This window comes from Cyanistes caeruleus, chromosome 33 (assembly GCF_971803275.1).
Source record: "Cyanistes caeruleus chromosome 33, bCyaCae1.hap1.1, whole genome shotgun sequence".
NCBI classification, from domain to species: Eukaryota; Metazoa; Chordata; class Aves; order Passeriformes; family Paridae; genus Cyanistes; species Cyanistes caeruleus.
In genome coordinates this window covers 2,115,864-2,138,247 of record NC_141734.1, presented here as the reverse complement: position 1 = coordinate 2,138,247, position 22,384 = coordinate 2,115,864, and the positions used below count along the sequence as shown (strand labels likewise).

Here is a 22,384-nt window from a genome sequence, read left to right as displayed (position 1 = left end):
CTCACAAAATGGTGCCCAAAGCCCTCACAAAATGGCGCCCAAAGCCCTCACAAAATGGCGCCCAAAGCCCTCACAAAATGGCGCCCAAAGCCCTCACAAAATGGCGCCCAAAGCCCTCACAAAATGGCGCCCAAAGCCCTCACAAAATGGCGCCCAAAGCCCTCACAAAATGGTGCCCCAAGTCTCCTCAAAATGGCGTCCAAAGCCCTCACAAAATGGTGCCCCAAGTCTCCTCAAAATGGCTGCCAAATCACCCTCAGCAACCCTGACATGTCGGGCTCAGTAGACTGCATATCCCCCACTCCCGAGCAGCTCCAGATTGAGATCTGGGATCTGCCAACCCCTTCCGTTCCCAAATTCCCGGTAAATCCCGCCGGGATTCCCGCTCACCTCTCCTTGGAGAGGAAGATCTCCTGCAGGATGCCCTTGACGCGCTCGGCCTGCGTGAAGCGCTCGCGGCTGCCGCTGCCGGGGATGACGAGCGGCGCCGGCAGATCCAGGGCCTTGGGGTAGGCCCAGGGCACCTTCTCCTCCATGGAGTCGTGGCTGAGGCGCCGCGCCGTCTCGAAGGCGTGCCGGTCCTTCAGCATCTCCCGCTTGGCCGCCTCGCCAAAGTCCTTGATCTTGTTCACGTTCACTGGGAGGGAGGGGAAGAAATTTGGGGTCGGTGAAAAGAAATACTGGGATTGGGCTGCTCTGGTTTGCCCCGGGTTGGAAGTGTTCTCAAAATGGTGCCCAAAATGGCCACAAAATGGTGCCCAAAATGGCCACAAAAACGGTGCCCAAAGTAGCCACAAAATGGCACCAAAAGTAGCCATAAAATGGTGCTCAAAATGTTCTCAAAATGGTGCCCAAAGAGCTCAAAAAATGGTGCCCAAAGTGTTCACAAAATGGTGCTCAAAGTGGTCACAAAATGGTGCTCAAAGTGGTCACAAAATGGTGCTCAAAGTGGTCACAAAATGGTGCTCAAAGTGGTCACAAAATGGTGCTCAAACTCCACACAAAATGGTGCCCAAAGTGGCCACAAAATGGCGCCCAAAGTAGCCAGAAAATGGTGCCCAAACTTTCCCTAAAATGCATCCAGATTGTTCCCAGAATATTCATAAAATAAAACCCAAATATTCCCACAAAATGGCGTTAAAAACATCCACAAAATGGCACCAAAGTGGCCACAAAATGGCGCCCAAAGCGTTCTCAAAATGGCACCCGATGTGTCCCCACAGAACCGTTCCCAAAAACGAACCCAAACCGTCCCTGAAACGACCCCAAAACGGCACAAAATGTGCCCGGGAACGACCCCAAAACGGCACAAAATGTCCCCGGGAACGACCCCAAAATGGCGCCAAGAGGTTCCCACAGAAAAGGCACCCAAAAACTGCCCTGAAATGGCTCCCAAAGCGCAGCAGAGATCCCTGGGAGGGGCTGAGGGGATCCTGGGGGAGAATTTGGGGTGAATTCCGGGGGTTTTGGGCTCACCTCGCTCGGTCTCGTCGAGCTCGAAGTAGAAATACTCGCGCAGCCGCCCCTCCTCGGGCCACGACACCGATTTCTTCTTGCGGGGCCTGCGCGGGGCCGGGCCCCCCTCGGAGGGGACGTCGGTGGCCTTGGGGTCACCCCCCGCCTCTGACGAGCCTGAGGGGACAGCGGGGGACATCAGCAAAAGGGGGATCCCAAAAATGGGGGGTTTGAACCCAAAATGTGCCCAGGGAAGGGGGGGAGGGACACCAAAATGGCGCCTGGGCTGTTGGCACAAGGGGATTTGAAGTGGGGCCAAAAGAGGAGCTCAAAGTGCTCCTAAAATGGACCCAAAGCCCTCAAATTGACCCCAAACCACCCCCAAACAGCCACCCAATCCCAAAGTGTCCCACAGGTCCTGAAAGTGTTCCCAAATCCCACCCTGAACTATCCCAAACACCCCAAAACCCCCTCAAAGTGTCCCCAAACGTTCTCAAAGTGTCCCCAAACACCCCCAAACTGTCCCCAAACCACCCTAAACTATCCCAAACACCCCCAAACCCTTTCAGTGTCCCCAAACACCCCCAAACCCCTCAAACTGTCCCCAAATCCACCCTAAACTATCCCAAACACCCCAAAACCTCCTCAAAGTGTCCCCAAACCCCTCAAAGTGTCCCCAAACCCCCTCAAAGTGTCCCCAAACCCCCTCAAAGTGTCCCCAGAACCACCCTAAACTATCCCAAACTCTCCAAAACCCCCTCAGTGTCCCCAAAGCCCCTCAAGCTGTCCCCAAACCGCCTCAGATTGTCCCCAAACACCCCTAAACTGTCCCCAAACCCCTCAAACTGTCCCCAAATCCACTCTAAACTATCCCAAACACCCCCAAATCCCCTTGAAGTGTCCCCAAACCCCTCAAAGTGTCCCCAAAGCCCCCCAGAGCCGTTACCTGTGTCCATGGGCTCGGGCACCTCGATGGCCGGCACGGGCGTTCCCGGCCGCTCCGTGTCCATGGGCTCTGCGGCCGCCGGCTCCGGTGACGACGGTTTGGCCGCGCTGGGCTCCGGCGCCGGCTTCCCCTCGAAGGGGCTGGGCTGGGGAGGCAGCAGGGGGGTTAAAACGGGGAGGTTTTACCCCAAAATGATGCCCAAAGTGGTCCTAAAATGGATCCTGAAATGGCCTCAAAATGGCACCCAAAAATGTCTCTCAAAATGGCCTCAAAATGTTCCTCAAAATGTCCCCAAAATGTCCCTCAAAATGGCCTCAAAATGTTCCTCAAAATGGGCCCAAAATGTTCCTCAAAATGGGCCCAAAATGACCTAAAAATGGGCCCAAAATGGGCCCAAAATGTCCTTCAAAATGGTATCAAAATGTGTCTCAAAATGGTATCAAAATGGGCCCAAAATGTCTCTCAAAATGGGCCCAAAATGTCTCTCAAAATGGGCCTAAAATGACCTCAAAATGGGCCCAAAATGTCCCTCAAAACGGGCCCAAAATGTCTCTCAAAATGGCCCTCAAGGTATCCCTCAAAATGTCTCCAAATTGTCCCTCAAAATGTTCCTCAAAATGGCACCCAAAAATGTCCCTCAAAATGTTCCTCAAAATGGCCTCAAAATGTCCCTCAAAATGGCCTCAAAATGTTCCTCAAAATGTCCCTCAAAATGGGCCCAAAATGTTCCTCAAAATGGGCCCAAAATGGCCTCAAAATGGGCCCAAAATGGCCTCAAAATGGGCCCAAATTGTCCCTCAAAATGGGCCCAAAATGTTCCTCAAAACGGCCCTGAAAATGTCCCTCAAAGTGGGTCTAAAATAGCCTCAAAATGTCTCCAAATTGTTCCTCAAAATGGCCTCAAAATGTTCCTCAAAATGTCCCTCAAAATGCCCTCAAAATGTTCCTCAAAATGGGCCCAAAATGTCCCTCAAAATTGCACCCAAAAATGTCCCTCAAAATGGCCCCAAAATGGCCCCAAATGTCCCTCAAAATGTCCCTCAAAATGGGCCCAAAATGTCCCTCAAAATGCCTTCAAATTGTTTCTCAAAATGGGCCCAAAATGTCCCTCAAAATGCCTTCAAATTGTTTCTCAAAATGGGCCCAAAATGTCCCTCAAAATGTCCCTCAAGGTGTCCCTCAAAATGTCCCTCAAAATGGGCCTAAAATGGCCTCAAAATGTCCCTCAAAATGGGCCCAAAATGGCCTAAAAATGGGCCCAAAATGGCTTCAAAATGGGCCCAAAGTGGCCCCAAAATGGCCCCAAATGTCCCTCAAAATGTCCCTCAAAATGGGCCCAAAATGTCCCTCAAAATGCCTTCAAGTTGTTTCTCAAAATGGGCCCAAAATGGCCTCAAAATGGGCCCAAAATGGCTTCAAAATGGCACCCAAAAATGTCCCTCAAAATGGGCCCAAAATGTCCCCCAAAATGTCCCCAAAATGTCCCCAAAATGTCCCTCAAAATGGGCCCAAAATGTCCCCAAAATGGGCCCAATGTTCCTCAAAATGGGCCCAAAATGTCCCTCAAAATGTCCCTCAAATTGTTTCTCAAAATGGGCCCAAAATGGCCTCAAAATGGGCCCAAAATGTCCCCAAAATATCCCTCAAAATGGGCCCAAAATGTCCCTCAAAATGTCCCCAAAATGTCCCTCAAAATGGGCCCAAAATGGCCCCAAAATGGCCCCAAAAGTCCCTCAAAATGTCCCTCAAAATGGGCCCAAAATGTCCCTCAAAATGCCTTCAAATTGTCCCTCAAAATGTCCCTCAAAATGGGCCCAAAATGGTGCCAAAATGTCCCTCAAAATGACCCCAAATTGTCCCTCAAAATGGCCCCAAATTGTCCCTCAAAATGGGCCCAAAATGTCCCCAAAATGACCCCAAAATGATCCCAAAATGTCCTCAAAATGTCCCCAAAAATGTCCCTCAAAATGTCCCTCAAAATGGCCTCAAAATGTCCCCAAAATGGGCCCAAATTGTCCCTCAAAATGGGCCCAAAATGGCCTCAAAATGGGCCCAAAATGGCCTCAAAATGGGCCCAAAATGGCCTCAAAATGGGCCCAAAATGGCCTCAAAATGGGCCCAAAATGGCCTCAAAATGTCCCCAAATGTCCCCAAATGTCCCCAAAAGGTCGCTCACCTTGGCTGCCGTCGGGGACAGAACTTTTTTCTTTTTCTTGATCTTGATGCCGGGGACGGGCGCGGAGTTGAGGGCGTCCAGGAAGCCGAGGCCTTCCATGGCTGAGGAGAGCACAGAGGGGTCACCAAAACCCCCCAAATTCACCCCAAAACGGGTCCCAAACCTGCCTCAAAACGGGCCTAAAAGGGATCCCAAATCCACCACAAAATGGCTCTGAAAGTGTCACCTGGAAAGGTCCCAAATATCGCCTGAATTGGCACCAAAATGACCCAAAAACGGTACCAAAATGATCAAAAAATGGCACCAAAATGACCCAGAAATGGTACCAAAATGATCAAAAAATGGCACCAAAATGACCCAGAAATGGTACCAAAATTATCAAAAAAATGGTATCCAAATGACCCAAAAATGGCACCAAAATGACCCAGAAATGGTACCAGAATTATCAAAAAATGGCACCAAAATGACTCAAAAATGGTACCAAAATGATCAAAAAATGGCACCAAAATGACCCAAAAATGGCACCAAAATGATCAAAAAAATGGGACAAAAATGACCCAAAAATGGCACCAAAATTATCAAAAAAATGATACTGAAATGACCCTAAAAATGGTATCGAAATGACTAAAAAATGGTACCAAAATCACCCAAAAATGGCACCAAAATTATCAAAAAAATGATACCGAAATGACCCAAAATATTGGTATCGAAATAACCCAAAATGGCACCAAAATGACCCAAAAATGGTACCAAAATTATCAAAAAATGGTATCAAAATGACCCAAAAACGGTACGAAAATTACAAAAAATGGCACCAAAATGACCCAGAAATGGCACCAAAATGACCCAGAAATGGCACCAAAATTATCAAAAAATGGCTCCAAAATGACCCAAAAATGGCACCAAAATGACCCAAAAATGGCACCAAAATTATCAAAAAAATGATATTGAAATGACCCTAAATATTGGTATCGAAATGACCCAAAAATGGTACCAAAATGATCCAAAAAATGGTATCCAAATGACCCAAAAATGCACCAAAATGACCAAAAAATGGCACCAAAATGACCAAAAAATGGCACCAAAATGACCAAAAAATGGTACCAAAATGATCCAAAAAATGGCACCAAAATCACCCAAAATGGTACAAAAATTATCAAAATACGGCACCAAAATTACCAAAAATTGCACCAAAATGACCCCAAAAATGGTACCAAAATTATCAAAAAATGGTATTGAAATGAGCCCCAAAATGGCACCAAAATGATCCAAAAATGGTATCAAAATGACCCAAAATTGCACCAAAATGACCCAAAAATGGCACTGGAATGAAACCTCAAAATGACCCCAAAATGAGCCCCAAAATGGCCCCAAAATGAGCCAAAAAGGCCGGAAATGGCCCCAAACTCACGCTGTGGGGGGATGATTTTCACTTTGATCTCCTTGGCCGCATTCGGGGCCGTGTTCAGGGGTTTGTATTTCTTCTCTGCCAGAGGAGCCTCCCCGGGGGCTGTCGGGGCGCTGGGGGAACGAAAAAGGGTCAAAACCACCCCAAAATCATCCCAAAACCACCACAAAATCATCCCAAAACCACCACAAAATCATCCCAAAACCACCCCAAAATCATCCCAAAACCACCACAAAATTTCCCCAAAATCACCCCAAAATCCAAAAAAAACCACCCCAAAATCACCCCAAAACTGCCCCCAAAACCACCCCAAAATCCCCCCAAAAAACACCCCAAAATCACCCAAAAATTTCCCCAAATCCACCCCAAAATCACCCCAAAATTTCCCCAAATCCACCCCAAAATGCCCCCAAAAACCCAGAACTGACCCCCCTGAAATGGGTCCAAAACTGCCCCAAAACAGACCCCAAACAAAGCCCTGAAATTTCCCCAAAAACCACCCCCAGAGTGGTTCTAAATTTGCCTCCAAAAATGGCTCAGAGACCCCAAAACACCCCAAAATCCCCAAAAAATGCCCCCAAAACCCCCAAAATGGTCCTGAGACCTCAAAAATGGACCCCAAATTTCCCCAAATGCTCCCAAAAATGGCCCAGAGACCCCAAAAATGGTCCCCAAAATGGGCCTGAGACCCAAAAACAGCCACAAAATGTCCCCAAAACAGCCCAGAGACCCCAAAAATGTCCCCAAATCCCCCCAAAATGGCCCAGAGACCCCCAAAATGTCCCCAAAATAGCCCAGAGACCCCAAAAATGCCCCCAAATCCCCACAAAATTGTCTTGAGACCCCCAAAATGTCCCCAAACGCCTTCAAAATGTTCCCAAATCCTCCCAAAATTGCCTTGAGACCGCCAAAACATCCCTAAATCCCCCCAAAGTATCCTTGAGACCCCCAAAATGTCCCCAAATCCCCCCAAAACGTCCCCAAATCCCACAAAAATAGCCCCCAAATCCACCCAAAATGGCCTTGAGACCCCCAAAACATCCCTAAAGCCCCCCAAAAACAGCCCAGAGACCCCCAAAATGTCCCCAAATCCCCCCAAAATGGCCTTGAGACCCCCAAAATGTCCTCAAATCCCCCTAAAAATGGCCCAGAGACCCCCAAAATGTCCCCAAATCCCCCTAAAAATGGCCCAGAGACCCCCGAAACGTCCCCAGCCCCCACCTCTGCCTCTTGACCGGGACGGGTTTCAGGCTGTATTTGTCAGACGAGGCCGAGTTCAGTTTCTTCACCGGCGCCAGCGACGGCGTCTCCAGCTCCAGCCCTGAGGGGAAAAGGGGTCAGAAATCACCAAAACAGCCCCAAAAAGCTCCAAAAACAACCCAAAAATGGCCCTGAAGCGCTAAAACCTCAATAAAGAGCTCCAAATTCACCAAAACCAACCCCAAATTCACTAAACCAGCCCCAAACTGCCCCAAAACAGCCCCAAAAAGCTCCAAAAACAACCCTAAAATGGCCCTGAAGCGCTAAAACCTCAATAAAGAGCTCCAAATTCACCTAAATCAACCCCAAATCTGCACTAAATTCACTAAACCAGCCCCAAACCCATCCCAAACTCCCCCAAAATAGAAAAAACCCCAATAAAGAGCTCCAAATTCACCCAAACCAACCCCAAATTCACTAAACCAGCCCCAAACTCCCCCAAAACAGCCCCAAAAACAACCCAAAAATGGCTCTGCAGCGCTAAAACCTCAATAAAGAGCTCCAAATTCAACAAATCTGCCCCAAATTCACCAAAACCAGCCCCAAATCTGCCCCAAATTCACTAAACCAGCCCCAAACTCCCCCAAAACAGCCCCAAACCCACCTCAAATTCCCCAAAATAGCCCCAAATTCTCAAAACCAACCCCAAATTTCCCTTAAAACCAGTCCTAAGTTCCCAAAACCAGCCCCAAATTCCCAAAACCAACCCCAAATTTCCCTTAAAACCAGTCCTAAGTTCCCAAAACCAGCCCCAAATTCCCAAAACCAACCCCAAATTTCCCTTAAAACCAGTCCTAAGTTCCCAAAACCAGCCCCAAGTTCCCAAAACCAGCCCCAAATCCCCAAAACCAACCCCAGATTTCCCTTAAAACCAGTCCTAAGTTCCCAAAACCAGCCCCAAATTCCCAAAACCAGCCCCAAATTCCCAAAACCAGCCCCAAATTTCCCTTAAAACCAGTCCTAAGTTCCCAAAAGCAGCCCCAAATGCCGGAATTCCCGCAATTCCCCACCTGTGGAGCGGAACTTGGCGTGGCTGGGGGCCGTGGTCCGCAGAGATTTGGGTTTTTCCCGTTTTTTTTCCGGCATTTCCTCGTTTTTGGCCTCATTTTTGGCCTCCTGGGGTTTCTCCGGGACGGGAGTTTTGCTTTTGTTTTCCTCTTTCCTCTTCTTTTTGTCCCGTTCTGGGGTGGGAAAAGAAAACAAAAGGGGGGTGAGGGGATTTGGGAGGATTTGGAGGAATTTTTGGGGGGGTTTGGGGGGATTTTGGGGCTCACCTGTGGGTTGGGAGCTGCTCTGGGAGCGGATCACCCCCATCCAGTCGCTGACCAGGATGGAGGCCAGGCGGCGAAGCTCTGAGGGGTTTGAATTGAGAACTCAGCGTTAATTAATCGCTCGTTAATCACCGATTAATCAAGCAGGGGACAGGGAGTGGGGCCCTAAAGGAGATGGGGAGGGTTTGGGATGGGATTTGGGGGGGTCTCAGGGGGGGTTTTGGGGGGCCTGAAGGGGTTTTTTGGGGTCTGAAGGGGAGTTTGGGGGTCTCAGGAGGGTTTTGGGGGTCTCAGGAGGGTTTTGGGGTCCTGAAAGGGGATTGAGGAAGGTTTTGGGGGGTCTCAGGAGGGTTTTGGAGGTCTCAGGAGGGTTTTGGGGTCCTGAAAGGAGTTTGAGGAGGGTTTTGGGGGTCTCAGGAAAGTTTTAAGGTCCTGAAAGGGGATTGAGGAAGGTTTTGAGGTGATTTTGGGATCCTGAAAGGAGTTTGAGAAAGGTTTTAGTGGATTTTGGGGGTCTCAGGAGGGTTTTGGGGTCCTGAAAGGGGTTTGAGGGGACTTTTGGGGTCTCAGGAGGGTTTTGGGGTCCTGAAAGGGGATTGAGAAAGGTTTTGAGGTGATTTTGGGATCCTAAAAAGGGTTTGAGGAAGATTTTGGGGGTCTCAGGAGAGTTTTGGGCAGTCTGAGAGAGGTTTTGAGGGGTCTCTGTGAGGTTTTCAGCATCTTGAGGGGTTTTTTGGGGGTGTTCCAGGTGGATTGGGGGGGGTCCCAGGAGGATTTTGGGGGGTCCCAGGAGGATTTTGGGGGTCCCAGGAGGATTTTGGGGGGTCCCAGGAGGATTTTGGGGGGTCCCAGGAGGATTTTGGGGGTCCCAGGAGGATTTGGGGGGGTCTGTGCTCACCCTCATCATCGCTGGACTTGCTGAGCTGCTTCACCAGCTTGGCCGTGTTGTTCTGGAAAGGAACAGAAGGTTCAGGGGGGGACAAAAGGGACCCCGAGGGACACAAAGGCCACCCAGGGGACACAAAAGCCACCTGTGAGGGGACAAAAGCCACTTGGGAGTCACAAATGCCACCCCAGTGTCCCCAAACCCCCTCAAAGGGCATTAAATGGGACAAAATCCACCTTGGAATGGGACAAAAATGACTTGGAGTGGGACAAAAGCCACCCCAGTGTCCCCAAAAGTCACCAGAGTGTCCCCAAATCCCCTTAAAGGGCATTAAATGGGACAAAAAACACTTTGGGGACGGACAAAAGTCACTTTAGGAGTGACAAAAGCCACCTGAGAGGCCGCAAAAGCCACCCCAGGTGTCCCCAAATCCCCTTAAAGGGCATTAAATGAGACAAAAAACACTTTGGAGAGGAACAAAAGCCACTTTAGGAGTGACAAAAGCCACCTGAGGTGTCCCCAGGTGCCACCTGAGGTGTCCCCTGACCCTGAGAGGCCCCAAAAGCCACCCCAGGTGTCCCCAGATGTCCCCAAGAGGCCCCAAAGGCCCCAAAAACCACCTGAGATGCCCCAAAAGCCACCCCAGGTGTCCCCAAGAGGCCCCAAAAGCCACCTGAAAGGCCCCAAAGGCCCCAAAAGCCACCTGAGGTGTCCCCAGGTGCCACCTGAGAGGCCCTAAAATCCATCTGAGGTGTCCCCAAGAGGCCCCAGAGGCCCCAAAAGCCACCTGAGAGGCCCCAAAAGCCATCCAGGTGTCCCCAGGTGTCCCCAAGAGGCCCCAGAGCCCCCAAAAACCACCTGAGAGGCCCCAAAAGCCACCTGAGGTGTCCCCAAGAGTCCCCAAAAGCCACCCAAGATGTCCCCAGATGTCCCCAAGAGGCCCCAGAGGCCCCAAAAGCCACCTGAGGTGTCCCCAAAAGCCACCCCAGGTGTCCCCAAAGGCCCCAAAAGCCACCTGAGGTGTCCCCAGGTGTCCCCAAGAGGCCCCAAAGGCCCCAAAAGCCACCTGAGATGCCCCAAAAGCCACCCCAGGTGTCCCCAAGAGGCCCCAAAAGCCACCTGAGGTGTCCCCAGGTGTCCCCAAAAGCCACCCCAGGTGTCCCCAAGCCCCCCGGACCTGCTTGAGGTGGTCGACGGTGAGCGGGAGGTGCTGCAGGGTGAGCAGCAGCTGCTGCAGGAAGGGGACGTTGTTGGCGGCCTTGGAGCCCGTCAGCCACGTGTTGAGCAGCTTGTAGCCCCCGATCCGGATAAACCTGAGGGGAAAAAGTGGGAATTCTGGAAAGATCCATCCGGGAAAACCTTGATTCCATCAAAATCCAGCAAAATCCAGCCAAAATACAAAAAAAATCCCCTCAGAATCCACCTAAAATCTGCTTTTCTGTGTGGTTACTTGGCCAGGATGAGCCTGAGGGAAAAAAGTGGGAATTCTGGAAAGATCCATCCGGGAAAACCTCGATTCCATCAAAATCCAGCCAAAATACAAAAAAAATCCCCTCAGAATGCACCTAAAATCTGCTTTTCTGTGTGGTTCCTTGGCCAGGATGAACCTGAGGGAAAAAAGTGGGAATTCTGGAAAGATCCATCCGGGAAAACCTTGATTCCATCAAAATCCATCAAAATCCACCCAGAATACAAAAAAATTTCCCTCAGAATGCACCTAAAATCTGTTTTTCTGTGTGGTTACTTGGCCAGGATGAACCTGAGGGGACGAAGTGGGAATTCTGGAAAGATCCATCCGGGAAAACCTTGATTCCATCAAAATCCAGCAAAATCCAGCCAAAATCTGAAAAAAGTCCCCTCAGAATCCACCTAAACCTAATTAAATTCTGCTTTTCTGTGTGGTTACTTGGCCAGGATGAACCTGAGGGGAAAAGTTGGAATTCTGGAAAGATCCATCTAGGAAAACCTTGATTCCATCAAAATCCAGCAAAATCCAGCCAAAATACAAAAAAAATCCCCTCAGAATGCACCTAAAAATCTGTTTTTCTGTGTGCTTACTGGGCCAGGATGAACCTGAAGGGAAAAAGTGGGAATTCTGGAAAGATCCGTCCGGGAAAACCTTGATTCCATCAAAATCCAGCAAAATCCACCCAAAATACAAAAAAATTCCCCTCAGAATCCACCTAAAATCTGCTTTTCTGTGTGGTTCCTTGGCCAGGATGAACCTGAGGGGAAAAAGTGGGAATTCTGGAAGGATCCATCTGGGAAAACCTTGATTCCATCAAAATCCAGCAAAATCCACCCAAAATCCAAAAAAATTCCCCTCAAAATGCACCTAAAATCTGCTTTTCTGTGTGGTTACTTGGCCAGGATGAACCTGAGGGGAAAAAGTTGGAATTCTGGAAAGATCCATCCAGGAAAACCTTGATTCCATCAAAATCCAGCCAAAATCCAAAAAAAATCCCCTCAGAATGCACCTAAAATCTGCTTTTCTGTGTGGTTCCTTGGCCAGGATAAACCTGAGGGGAAAAATTGGGAATTCTGGAAAGATCCATCCGGGAAAACCTTGATTCCATCAAAATCCAGCAAAATCCAGCCAAAATACAAAAAAATTCCCCTCAGAATGCACCTAAAATTCACCTAAACTCAATAAAAATGCACTTTTCTGTGTGGTTACTTGGCCAGGATGAGCCTGAGGGGAAAAAGTGGGAATTCTGGAAGGATCCATCTGGGAAAAACTCAAATCCATCAAAATCCACACAAAATCCAAAAAAAATCTCCTCAGAATCCACTTAAAATCTGCTTTTTTGTGTGGTTACTTGGCCAGGATGAACCTGAGGGGAAAAAGTTGGAATTCTGGAAAGATCCATCCAGGAAAACCTTGATTCCATCAAAATCCATCAAAATCCAGCCAAAATCCAAAAAAATTCCCCTCAAAATGCACCTAAAATCTGCTTTTCTGTGTGGTTCCTTGGCCAGGATGAGCCTGAGGGGGAAAAGCAGGAATTCTGGAAGGATCTGGCTGGAATCCATTAAAATCCAGACAGAATGCAAAAAAAATCCCCTCAGAATCCACCTAAAATTCACCTAAACCAAATTAAAATCCATTTTTCTGTGTGGTTACTTGGCCAGGATGATTCTGAGGGGAAAAAGTGGGAATTCTGGAAGGATCCAGCTGGAATCCATCAAAATCCACCCAAAATGCAAAAAAAATCCCCTCAGAATCCACCTAAACCAAATTAAAATCCATTTTTTTTGTGTGGTTACTTGGCCAGGGTGAACCTGAGAGGAGAAAGTGAGAATTCTGGAAGGATTCAGCCAGAATCCATCAAAATCCACCCAAAATGCCCAAAAAATCCACTCAAAATCCACCTAAAATTCACTTTTCTCTGCGATTCCTTGCCCAGGATGAATCTGAGGGAAAAAATTGGGAATTTTGGAAGGATCTGGCCAGGAAAACCTGGAGACCACCAAAATTCACACAAAATTCATTCAAAATCCCATTTCTGCACGTGCTTACTTGGCCAGGATGAATCTGAGGGAAAAAAGTGGGAATTCTGGAAGGATCTGGCCAGGAAAACCTGGAGGCCACCCAAAATCACCCAAATCCACCCAAAATTCACCCAAAATCCCACTCACTTGTTCAGGATGTCCTGGGCCCGGGTCTGCAGGAGGATGTTCAGGTAAATGCAGCGACTCACCATCTTCTGCGAGTCCTTCATGAGGCTGATTAACAGCAATTAATATTAATAAGTAATATTGTTAATATTAATTAGTTGTTAATTTAAAATAAAAAAAGGGATGGGAGCTCCAAAAATGGGCGTTTTTGGGGTCTCACCTGAATATTTTGGAGATGCCGTCCATGGTTTTGACCTCCCCATCCCGGCCCAGGAAACAATCGAGGCCCTTGAGGAGCTCCTTGGGGTCGATGGGGCCGGAGCCCATGGCAGGAACAGCCTGGAAAAATGGGAAAAAATGGGAAAAAACATGAAAAAACATGAAAAAACAGGGTTAGGAATGGGGGGAGAGTTGGGAAAATGACGGCACGCAGAAATTCCGGGGGTAAAACGAAGGAGGAGAGCAAAACCAGCACTGAAAAAAGGGAAATTTGCCTGAAAAAGGAGGAAATCAACCTGAAAAAGCTGGAAAAGAACCCCAAATATGGGGAAACGGGCCCTGGAAAATTAGAGATTTACCCTGAAAGATGAAAATCTGCCCTAAAAAAGAGAAAAAGGGGAAATAAACCCAAAAAAAAAGTGGAGAACCCCAGAAAGTTGGGAATCAACCTCAAAAAGCAGGAAATTGAACTGAAAAGGGCAGGAAATTGCTCTGAAAATGAGAGGAATTAACTCCAAATGCTGGGAAAACACATCAGAACAGTGGAAAAATCCCTAAAAAGGTGGGAATCGACCCCAAAAAGCTGGAAATGCGCCTCAAAAAGCTAAGCACCACCCCAAAAAGATGGAAAAGCATCTGAAAATCACAGAATTCTGCCCCAAAAAGGAGGAAAACCACCCCAAAGAGCTGGAAAACAAGAGGAAAAAGGGGAAATCGACCTCGAAGAGCTGGAAATTGACCCCAAAAAGATGGAAAACGGCCTCGACTCCCAGGAAATGGCCCTCCAAAAGCTGGGAATAGGCCCCAAAAAGCAGGAAAAGCACCCCAAAAAGCTGGAAATTGACCCTAAAACGATGGAAAACCGCAGGAAAAGGAGAGAAAACCCCAAAAACGGGAAACCAACTCCGAAATCAACCTCGAAAAGCTGGAAAATGACCCAAAACCTGGGAATTGTCCCCAAAAAAAGGGTCCCAGGGACCCTCCCAAGGGACACCGGGGGGAGTCACGGCTCCCCCTCCCCCTCCGATGCCATTCCAGTGACCTCATTTATTAATTAATGAATTAATTAGTTCAATTAACAGCAGGGTTGAGGATTTGGGGTCGCACACGTGAGGGGAGGGGGAGGAACCCTGAGCCCCCACCCCGAAATTTTTAATTTTAAAGTGAATTTAAGCCGTTAACGAGCCAAAATCCGCCATTTCCAACAGTTTTGCCCCAAAAATTCATTAATTTTTTTTGTTAATTAACGAGCAGAACGAGGGGCCGTGGGGGCTTTTCAACCACAGCCCTCCCCTAACCCCAAGTTTAATTAACCAGGGGTTAATTAACAAGCTGCCACTTAAGGAAGAGCCACATTTGGGGGTGTCACACCCCCCCCCCAACTCAGGCCATAATTAAACCCTCTGACTAACGAACCAACCATTAATTAACACCTCATTAATTAAGGCCAATCCCCCTCTTAATGACCCAACGCTCATTGACCTCAATCCGGGTCCCCCCCCCCTTTCTGGGGGGGGTTTCAGGCTCTGACATCATTAATCACCACTAATTAAAGCTTAATTATGACCCAGTTTCCTTAATGAGGACGGGGGGAGGAGCTGGGGAGGTTTTTTGGGGTTAAAACCTCACAAAAAATTCAATTTTTGGGGGTGAAACCCCCCTGAAATTTCAGTTTTTAGGGTGGGGGCAGCACCCAGAGCTGGGGTTCGTTAAACGCTCCCCCCCCAGCGTTAATTAATTAAAGGATGCAGCCCCCAATTAGGAGAATTAATTAGGGATGGGGGGGGGGTCAGCAAAGCCACCCCTCTGCAAAAACACAAGAAAAGGTTAAACCAGCACAAACCTCCCCAAAAATGAGGGGGAAACCCCAAATTTGGAGATTTAAGCCCAAATTTTCACCGTAACCTTTGACCTCCCCCCCCCCAAAATCAACGGGGGGGGGGGAGGTCCTGCAGTGGGGGAGGGGCAAAACCCCCTCCCCCCCCCCCAAAGGATTTTTGGGTCCCCCTCCTCATTTTTGGGGTCCCACAGAGGCAAAGCCCCCCCTAAATGAGCTGGGGGACCCCAAAATCCCCCCAAAAATGGGGAAAAATCCCATTTTTAACAGGGAAGGACAATTCCCAACCCATTAAATTGGGGGGGGGACATGGGGGGTGTCAAGGCCTGACCCCCACCCTCCCCAAAATTCGGATTTTACAGCATTTTTGACTTGTTTTACCCCCAAAAAAGGCGATTTTTTGGGGGGGAATTAAGGGGGGGGCTGCCCGTGTACCCCCCCCAATAGGAAATGCTACCACTGGGTACAAAATGGAATTTTGGGGGGGATTAATGCCAAATAAATGAGTTTATTCCCCAAAAATCTCAATTCTCCAAAGGGATCTCTGCGGGGGTTTTTTTTTGCCCAAATCTGTGGAATTTTTGGGGGGGATTTTAGAAAAAAAAAAATAAAAAAAGGAAAAACCCAACTCCCGACTGCCGCATGCACCAGGAGAGGGAAAAGGGGAGGGGAAAAAAAGGGAATTTTGGAATGTTTTAAAAACCCTGGATCCAAAGGCCGTGAAATGGAATTAAGCCCAAAAAAATAAAAATAAAAAAAAAATTAAAAAAAAAAAAAAAGATTATTTTGCTTACCCGGGTTGTGGCTGTTCCCTCCCTTTGCTGAGGTAAAGCTTCCTAAGCTGCAAAAACGGGGCAAAACCATTGAAAATCGGGAAAAAAATGGAGTTTTGGGGGTGTTTTTTTTCCCCTCCCAAAATTCCTATTTTTTGTTTTTGGTTTTTTTGGTTGTTTTTTTGTTTTGTTTTTGGGTTGTGTGAGGAAAAGGGGGGCCAAGGCCAGTGGTAGCATTTCCCTGTGGTGATAAATTCAAAATTATTAAAGGCTCCAGGACACTGCTCCCCCCTCCCAAAATTCCCCAAAACCCCCCTGAAACCCCCCCCAAAAAAAAGCAGGAAAAAGGAACAGAGAAAAAGAGAAAAAAATTAATTAAAAATTAAAAATCCTGTGGAAAAAAAAAAAAAAAGAGAAAAAAAAGAGAATTTTCTGGGTCCTGCAGGTCGAAGGTTGGGGTTAAAAAATAAAAAAAAAGGATTTTGGGAAAAGGGGGGGCTAAAAAAAAGGAGGAAAAATGGAATTTTAAGGGGGGGCCCCCCACGGTGGGAGGGGCAACAACGGCGAGGCCTCGGCGCCATTTTAGAGCTGGGAAACAACAAAATAAAAATAAAAAAAATCCCCCAAATTGGGGGGGTCTGAGAGGGTTTTTTTTAAGGAATTTTTAAGGAATTTTGGGGGGGGTTTAGAAAGAGAGGGGGGGTGGCAAACACAGACACAATCGACAAAGAGAAATCTGTTAAATCCCCCTTTTCCCACCACCAAAATCCTCCAAAAAACCGCCAGGATTGGGATTAAACACCCCCAAAATTCACCGGGGGGGGAGGGATAAAAACAAGGGTTGAGGGGAGCTGGAATAAATAAATAAAAATCCCCAAAACCGCGAATTAATGAGGTAAAAAAATCCGGATTTTGGTAAACAAAGAGCGGGCGCCATTTTGGAGCTGCCCTGGGAAAGGTTTGAGGGGGGAGGGGGGGTTTAAAGTGATTTTCTGAGGGAAAAAAAGCAGGATTTGGGAAAAACTCGGCCTGCCTAGCAATCTTTATTGCTAGATTGCGACCTCCCCCCCCAGCCACAACCCCAAATTTCACCCCAAAATTTCCACCCAAAACCCCTTTTTTTTTTTAACCTTTTTTTTTTTCCAACCCTCCCCTCCCCACCCCGCGTTTCTCAGCGCAAAAAACAATCCTAAAATGGCACCTAAAAAATAAAAATAGGAAAGAAATCAGCTTTTTCTCTTTGAAATTTCCAAATCCTCCCCTCCCCAACACCGCGCGGATTTTTCCTCCCCTCCCAACCCCCCCAAAATCCCCCTTTTTTTGGGTTATTTCGCTTTTTTTTTGTTTTTTTTTTTGCAATCTTTATGTACAGATTGCTCGCCGGGAATGCCCCGAAAATTCCCCGAATTCCCCAAATTCCGTCTCCCCCACCGCGCGATTTTGGGGTGGTTTTTTTTGGGGGGTTTTTTTTGGGGGCCATTTTCCAGCTTTTTGGGAGGTTATTGAGAGGTTTTTTTTGGGGGGGGGGGGTATTTTTGAGGTTTTTTTGTTGTTTTTTAAACCGTGGGAGCTGCTCGTGGACCCCTCCTCCTACGAAACCTTTTTTTTTTCTCCCGAAATCCCCCCAAAATTTCCAGCTTTCACCACCTTTAGGCACAGCCCACGTCCTCCTCAAGCACACGGGGGGCTCTTCCTCCCATCATTTTTTGCTCTTTTGTGACAAAATCGGGTTTTTTAAGGAGTTTTTTCTTTGTATTTTTTTAAAAGGGGGGAGAGGGGGGAGCCTGCTGAAAATTCAACACTTACTATCCAATTTTTTTTCTCAGCCGACAGCGCTTCAAGGTTTGGATTTTGGCATTTGGAGGTGGTGTTAGAGCCAAAAAATTCGTTTGATTTTAATCATGGCTTTAAAAAAAAAACGCAGCAACTTTTTTTTTTTTTTTTTTTGCAGCTTGACGGGTTATTTTGGTTTTGTATTTTTTTTAAAAGGTTTTTTTTCCCTTGGGTTTTTGATTTTGTTTTTAAAAGCCCTAAAGCAGTGGATCGAGCTAGAAACCAAAAATTAAAAAAAAATGAAAAATAAAAAAAAAGTTGCTTGTTTTTTTTTTTTTCCTCAAAAAAAAAAAAATAAAGTGGGTTTTGCCTTTGTTTTTTGGGGGTAAGAAGAGGGAAATATGTTTTTTAAAGTGGCAGTTTCCTTCGGGTTTGGAACGGCTTCCAAGGACGGTCCAAAGGACGGAGAGGCTGCGGCGGCTCTTCAAGGCAAAGGGGGAGAGAAAACCTGTTTTTTCCTTCCCCTCTTTGTTGTATATATATAGATATATATATATTGTTGTTTTGTTCGCGTTTTGTATTGTATTTTGTATTGTTTGTATTGGTTTTTCTCTCGTGGTAAAGGCGACGGCGTCTCTCAAGACCAACCAAACCTGGAGCGGGGAAAGGAAAAATAAAAGGGAGGGGGGGAGGTGGGGGATGGGCATAACGACAAAAAAAAAAGGGAAAAAAAAAAATTGGAAAAAAAAAAGAAATTAGAAGCGAGGAAGAAAAGACACGAAACGATTAGAAGTTGTTATCCCCGGGGAGAATTTAGAGTTTTAAAGGGGGGAAAAAAGAAAAAAAATAACGAGGAAACGCCCTTGGAAGGGGTGGGGGGGGCTCAGCTCTGAGGGGACGTGAGGGCGGCAACGGCCCCGGAGGGGCTTTGGGACGGGGCAAGCCGCGTTTTTCCCCAAACAAACGATAACTGGCGTTTCAAGAGCCCCCCCAGAACCGAAAAAAAGGGGAAAATCCCCCCCCGCGCCCCCTGCCCCGCCCGAAATTCCCCGGCCCAGCGCAGCTCTTTACTCACCTCCACCAGCCCTCAGAATGGCAGCGGCAACGCCGGGAGCGGCTTTTTATACCCGGCCACGCCCCGCGCCTCGCCACGCCCCCGCGGACGGCTCTGGCCACGCCTCCTTCCCGTTAAGCCGCCCAACGGCGCCTGCGCGGGGACCTCAGGGCGCGCGCGCGCGGCCGCCGCCCGCCATTGTCCGCGCGCCGTGTGGCGCAGTTTTAATTCGGGGAGGGCGGGGGTGGGCGCTGCGCATGCGCGGCCGCTCTGAGGGGAGGCAAGATGGCGGCGCCCGCCCCCGCGTGAGGGAGAGGGGCGGAGCGTGAGGGAGAAGAGGCGGGAAAGATGGCGCTGGCCTGGGCCGCGGCGGCGCTGAGGGCGGCGGTAGGAGGCGGCGTGAGGGGAGCGGCGAGGCCGCGGTGGGCTCAGGTGAGGCGGGGAGCGGCGGGAGGGGACACCGGGAATTGCGGGGGGGGAGGGGGGGAGGAGAGGTCGGGATGTGAGGGGGAGGTGGGGGAGGGGAAACAAGGGCGCCACGTGCGGCGGGCGGGACGAGTGACGTCATTTTGGCGGCGGTTTTTCCCCGCTAGGGGGCGCGCGGGCCCGGGAGGGGCGCGGTCGTGGGAGGCATTACGTCATTGTCCGCATTGCGATGACGTCATAACGCGCTGCGGACCGGTTTTAGCCCGGCCAGAGTGACGTCACCGCGGGCATTGTCCCCTCCCCCCCTTCCCCCCTCTGAGGGGGCCATGAGGGGGATGGGAGGGGGCGTCCCGTGTGACATCATCACTCTGAACACAACTATGACGTCATAACCCCCCCCAGGATTTCCCCCGCTTCTGCAGCAGCCAAGAAAGCCCCAAGGACCCCCCGCCCGCCCCCTCCCCCTACCAGGACCGGCCCTGGGAGTACCTGGAGAGCGAAGGTTCGTGGGGGGGGAAGGGAATTTCGGGAATGGGGGAGCCAGGAGGGGTTTGGGGGGGATCCCCCCACCCCATCCAAACCCCAAAATGTCCCCCCACCCCCAGAGTACCGGGCCACCTACGGTGACAAACCCGTGTGGGACGGCTACCGCCGCAACCACAAGGGCTCCGTCCCCCCGCAGCGCGCCCGGAAGGCCTGTCTGGTGAGTACTGGGGACACTGGGGGGCACTGGGGGGTACTGGGGGGCACTGGGGACACACTGGGGGGTACTGGGAGCACTGGGGGACACTGGGGACACACTGGGGACACACTGGGAGCACTGGGGACACACTGGGGACACACTGGGGGGCACTGGGGACACACTGGGGGGCACTGGGGGACACTGGGGGGCACTGGGGGACACTGGGGACACACTGAGAGCACTGGGGACACACTGGGGGCACTGGGGGACACTGGGGTGTCACAGCGGGGCTGGGGTCCCTCGTGCTGCTGCTCCAGAGCATCGGGGAGGGATTTGGGGCGTTCTGGGGACTCTTGAGGCGCCTCGGGTGCCGTTTTGGGGCATCTCGAGGATGTCTGAGGCCTCTCAGTGGCACTTCGGGGGGCACTGGGATGTTCTGGGGGTCACTGGGATGTTCTGGGGGTCACTGGGATGTTCTGGGGGTCACTGGGGGTCTCTGGGGGTCTCTGGGAGCGCCCCCATTCCCTCTCTCCCCTCAGCGCCGGGGGAAGCCTGTGGGGAACCCCTGCCCCATCTGCCGGGACCGGAACCTGCTCGTGGATTTTCGGGTGAGTTTGGCTGCTCCAGGGGGGAATTTTGGGGTGTTCCATTTCCCCCCTGCTCCTGCTTCTCCTTCTCCTTCCCTTTTTTATTTCCTCTCCCTTTCCTTTGCTTCCCTCTCCTGTATTTTCCAGCTTTTTCTCATTTTCTGACTTCATTTTTATTTTTTATTCATTTTTTATTCCTTTTTTTTCCCCTCTTCTTCTTCTTTCTTGTTCTTTATCCATTTTTTCTCCTCTTTTAACCTTTTTCCCTCTTTTGCTCATTTTCTCTTTCACCCTTTTTTGTCTCCTTTATTTTAATGCAATCTCCATGATTTTCTTTTTCCATTTTACTGTTTTTTATTCCTTTTTCTTCCCTCTTCCTCTCTTTTTCTTGTATTTTTGTGTTTCCCTCCCACTCCTACTTACTTTTCCCTCTTTTCTCTCCATTTTATCTTTTCTTTACTTCCTTTCCACCCCCTTTTCCTTCTTTTTTCCCCATTTTATCTCTTCTTTATCTCCTTTTTACCCCCTTTTCCTTCTTTTTTCTCCATTTTAGCTCTCTTTTACCTCCTTTTTACTCTTTTCTCTCTTTTTTCCCCATTTTATCTCTCCTTTATTTCCTTTCCACTCCCTTTTCCCTGTTTTTTCCCCATTTTATCTCTTTTTTTACCCCTTTTTCCTCCTCTCCAGAATGTGAAGCTGCTGGACCAGTTCATCTGTCCCCACTCAGGAGTCATCTTCCACCCCATCCACACAGGTGAGGGACACCTGAGGGTCACCTCTGTGTCCTGAGGGTCACCTCTGTGTCCTCGGGGTCACCTCTGTGTCCTGAGGGTCACTTTTGTGTCCTTGGGGTCATCTCTGTGTCCTTGTGGTCACCTTTGTGTCCTTGTGGTCACCTTTGTGTCCTTGTGGTCACCTCTGTGTCCTGAGGGTCACTTTTGTGTCCCCGTGCTCACCTCTGTGTCCTGAGGGTCACCTCTGTGTCCTCGGGGTCACCTCTGTGTCCTTGGGGTCACCTCTGTGTCCTCGTGGTCACCTCTGTGTCCTTGGGGTCACCTCCGTGTCCTTGTGGTCACCTCTGTGTCCTTGGGGTCACCTTTGTGTCCTGAGGGTCACCTCTGTGTCCTTGGGATCATCTCTGTGTCCTGAGGGTCACCTTTGTGTCCTGAGGGTCACTTTTGTGTCCTTGGGGTCACTTTTGTGTCCTCGTGGTCACTTTTGTGTCCTCATGGTCCCCTCTGTGTCCTGAGGGTCCCCTCAGGCCGTCCCTGTCCCCTTTTCCCCTCAGGGATCTGCCTGAAGCAGCACAAGCGCCTGTCCCAGGCCATCGCCCAGGCCCAGGACCGCGGTGAGCCCCAAGCCCGGGATTTTATCCTCCTAAACCCCCCCGGCCGCCCCCAAACCCCTCAGATCGGCCCTTTCCAGGTCTCCTGTGGCTCCGTGTCCCCTTCGTGCCGGTCCCTGAGGAGGATTTCTCCAACCAGCACCCGGCCGTGGGGAAAACTCCCCCGGCGCCCGCCCTGAGGGAGCCGGGCCGGGCCTGGTACCCCTGGTACGAGTGGCAGCAGCCCCCCGCCGCCGAGGTGGCCCGGATGCGTCGCCTTTACCGGGGATTCCTCAAGGAGAATTACCCGGATAACCCCCCAAGCCCGTCGGGGAAATAAAACCGTTAAAAATCCTCCATAATTGTGGTTTTACTTGTCAGGGAAACTGAGGCACGAGGCCAAGATGGCGGCCGGGCTCCAAAATGGCGGCGTGTGGAGGGGAGTATATCCCACAATGCGCTGCGGGATGGGGGGAATGTTTCCCGCCGTGCTTTGCTGTGGCGCGAAAAGCGGGTTGCTAAGGTGGGCGGGGCTTGTTGCTTAGGACGGGAAAATGGCCGGCAGTGATTGGTCGCGCAGGCGTCAGGGGTGGAGCTTAGCGCAGGAGAGCAGAAGTGATTGGGCGAGGGGTTGCAAGGGGCGGGGTTTGATTTCTGACAGCGGAAGCGATTCGGCGGCGGTTGCTATG

General features: G+C 49.7%; 2 protein-coding genes across 5 annotated transcripts in view; one reads left to right on the top strand and one right to left on the bottom strand.

Moving 5' to 3' along the window:
* PPP1R10 (protein phosphatase 1 regulatory subunit 10) overlaps window positions 1-18,919 on the bottom strand; it is a 29,306-nt gene extending 10,387 nt beyond the window's left edge. For 2 of the 3 annotated variants that reach the window (XM_086870756.1, XM_086870758.1), the window contains exons 1-14: window positions 18,698-18,919; window positions 17,656-18,275; window positions 13,241-13,359; window positions 13,042-13,128; window positions 10,580-10,715; window positions 9,415-9,466; window positions 8,520-8,597; window positions 8,256-8,426; window positions 7,207-7,306; window positions 5,989-6,098; window positions 4,578-4,678; window positions 2,402-2,546; window positions 1,477-1,632; window positions 391-637 (exon numbers count right to left, since the gene is read on the bottom strand). In XM_086870756.1, coding sequence (XP_086726882.1) covers window positions 391-637; window positions 1,477-1,632; window positions 2,402-2,546; window positions 4,578-4,678; window positions 5,989-6,098; window positions 7,207-7,306; window positions 8,256-8,426; window positions 8,520-8,597; window positions 9,415-9,466; window positions 10,580-10,715; window positions 13,042-13,128; window positions 13,241-13,347 — 1,490 coding nt within the window. In that variant the 5' untranslated portion in view covers window positions 13,348-13,359; window positions 17,656-18,275; window positions 18,698-18,919. Of the gene's footprint in view, window positions 1-390; window positions 638-1,476; window positions 1,633-2,401; window positions 2,547-4,577; window positions 4,679-5,988; window positions 6,099-7,206; window positions 7,307-8,255; window positions 8,427-8,519; window positions 8,598-9,414; window positions 9,467-10,579; window positions 10,716-13,041; window positions 13,129-13,240; window positions 13,360-15,870; window positions 15,918-17,655; window positions 18,276-18,697 lie in introns of all 3 variants that reach the window. The other variant, XM_086870757.1, reaches the window with a different exon arrangement.
* Window positions 18,920-18,968: 49 nt separating this feature from the next.
* MRPS18B (mitochondrial ribosomal protein S18B) lies at window positions 18,969-22,052 on the top strand. 2 transcript variants are annotated; one of them, XM_086870815.1, is made up of 7 exons: window positions 18,969-19,108; window positions 19,505-19,604; window positions 19,708-19,805; window positions 20,324-20,392; window positions 21,059-21,125; window positions 21,660-21,719; window positions 21,797-22,052. In XM_086870815.1, exons 1-7 carry the CDS (start codon window positions 19,025-19,027, stop codon window positions 22,033-22,035), a joined length of 717 nt encoding a protein of 238 aa, XP_086726941.1. In that variant the 5' UTR covers window positions 18,969-19,024; the 3' UTR covers window positions 22,036-22,052. The 2 variants fall into 2 exon arrangements, with proteins under 2 accessions (XP_086726941.1, XP_086726942.1); XM_086870816.1 differs by lacking the exon at window positions 21,660-21,719.
* The last annotated feature ends 332 nt before the right edge of the window (window positions 22,053-22,384 follow it).

Bases quoted from the DNA above. Each gene is read 5' to 3' on its own strand.
- MRPS18B (XM_086870815.1), top strand. From the start codon at position 19,025: ATGGCGCTGGCCTGGGCCGCGGCGGCGCTGAGGGCGGCGGTAGGAGGC. The intron at 19,605-19,707 runs GTTCGTGGGGGG...CCCCACCCCCAG, and splicing joins GGAGTACCTGGAGAGCGAAG to AGTACCGGGCCACCTACGGT. The intron at 19,806-20,323 runs GTGAGTACTGGG...CTCTCCCCTCAG, and splicing joins GCGCCCGGAAGGCCTGTCTG to CGCCGGGGGAAGCCTGTGGG.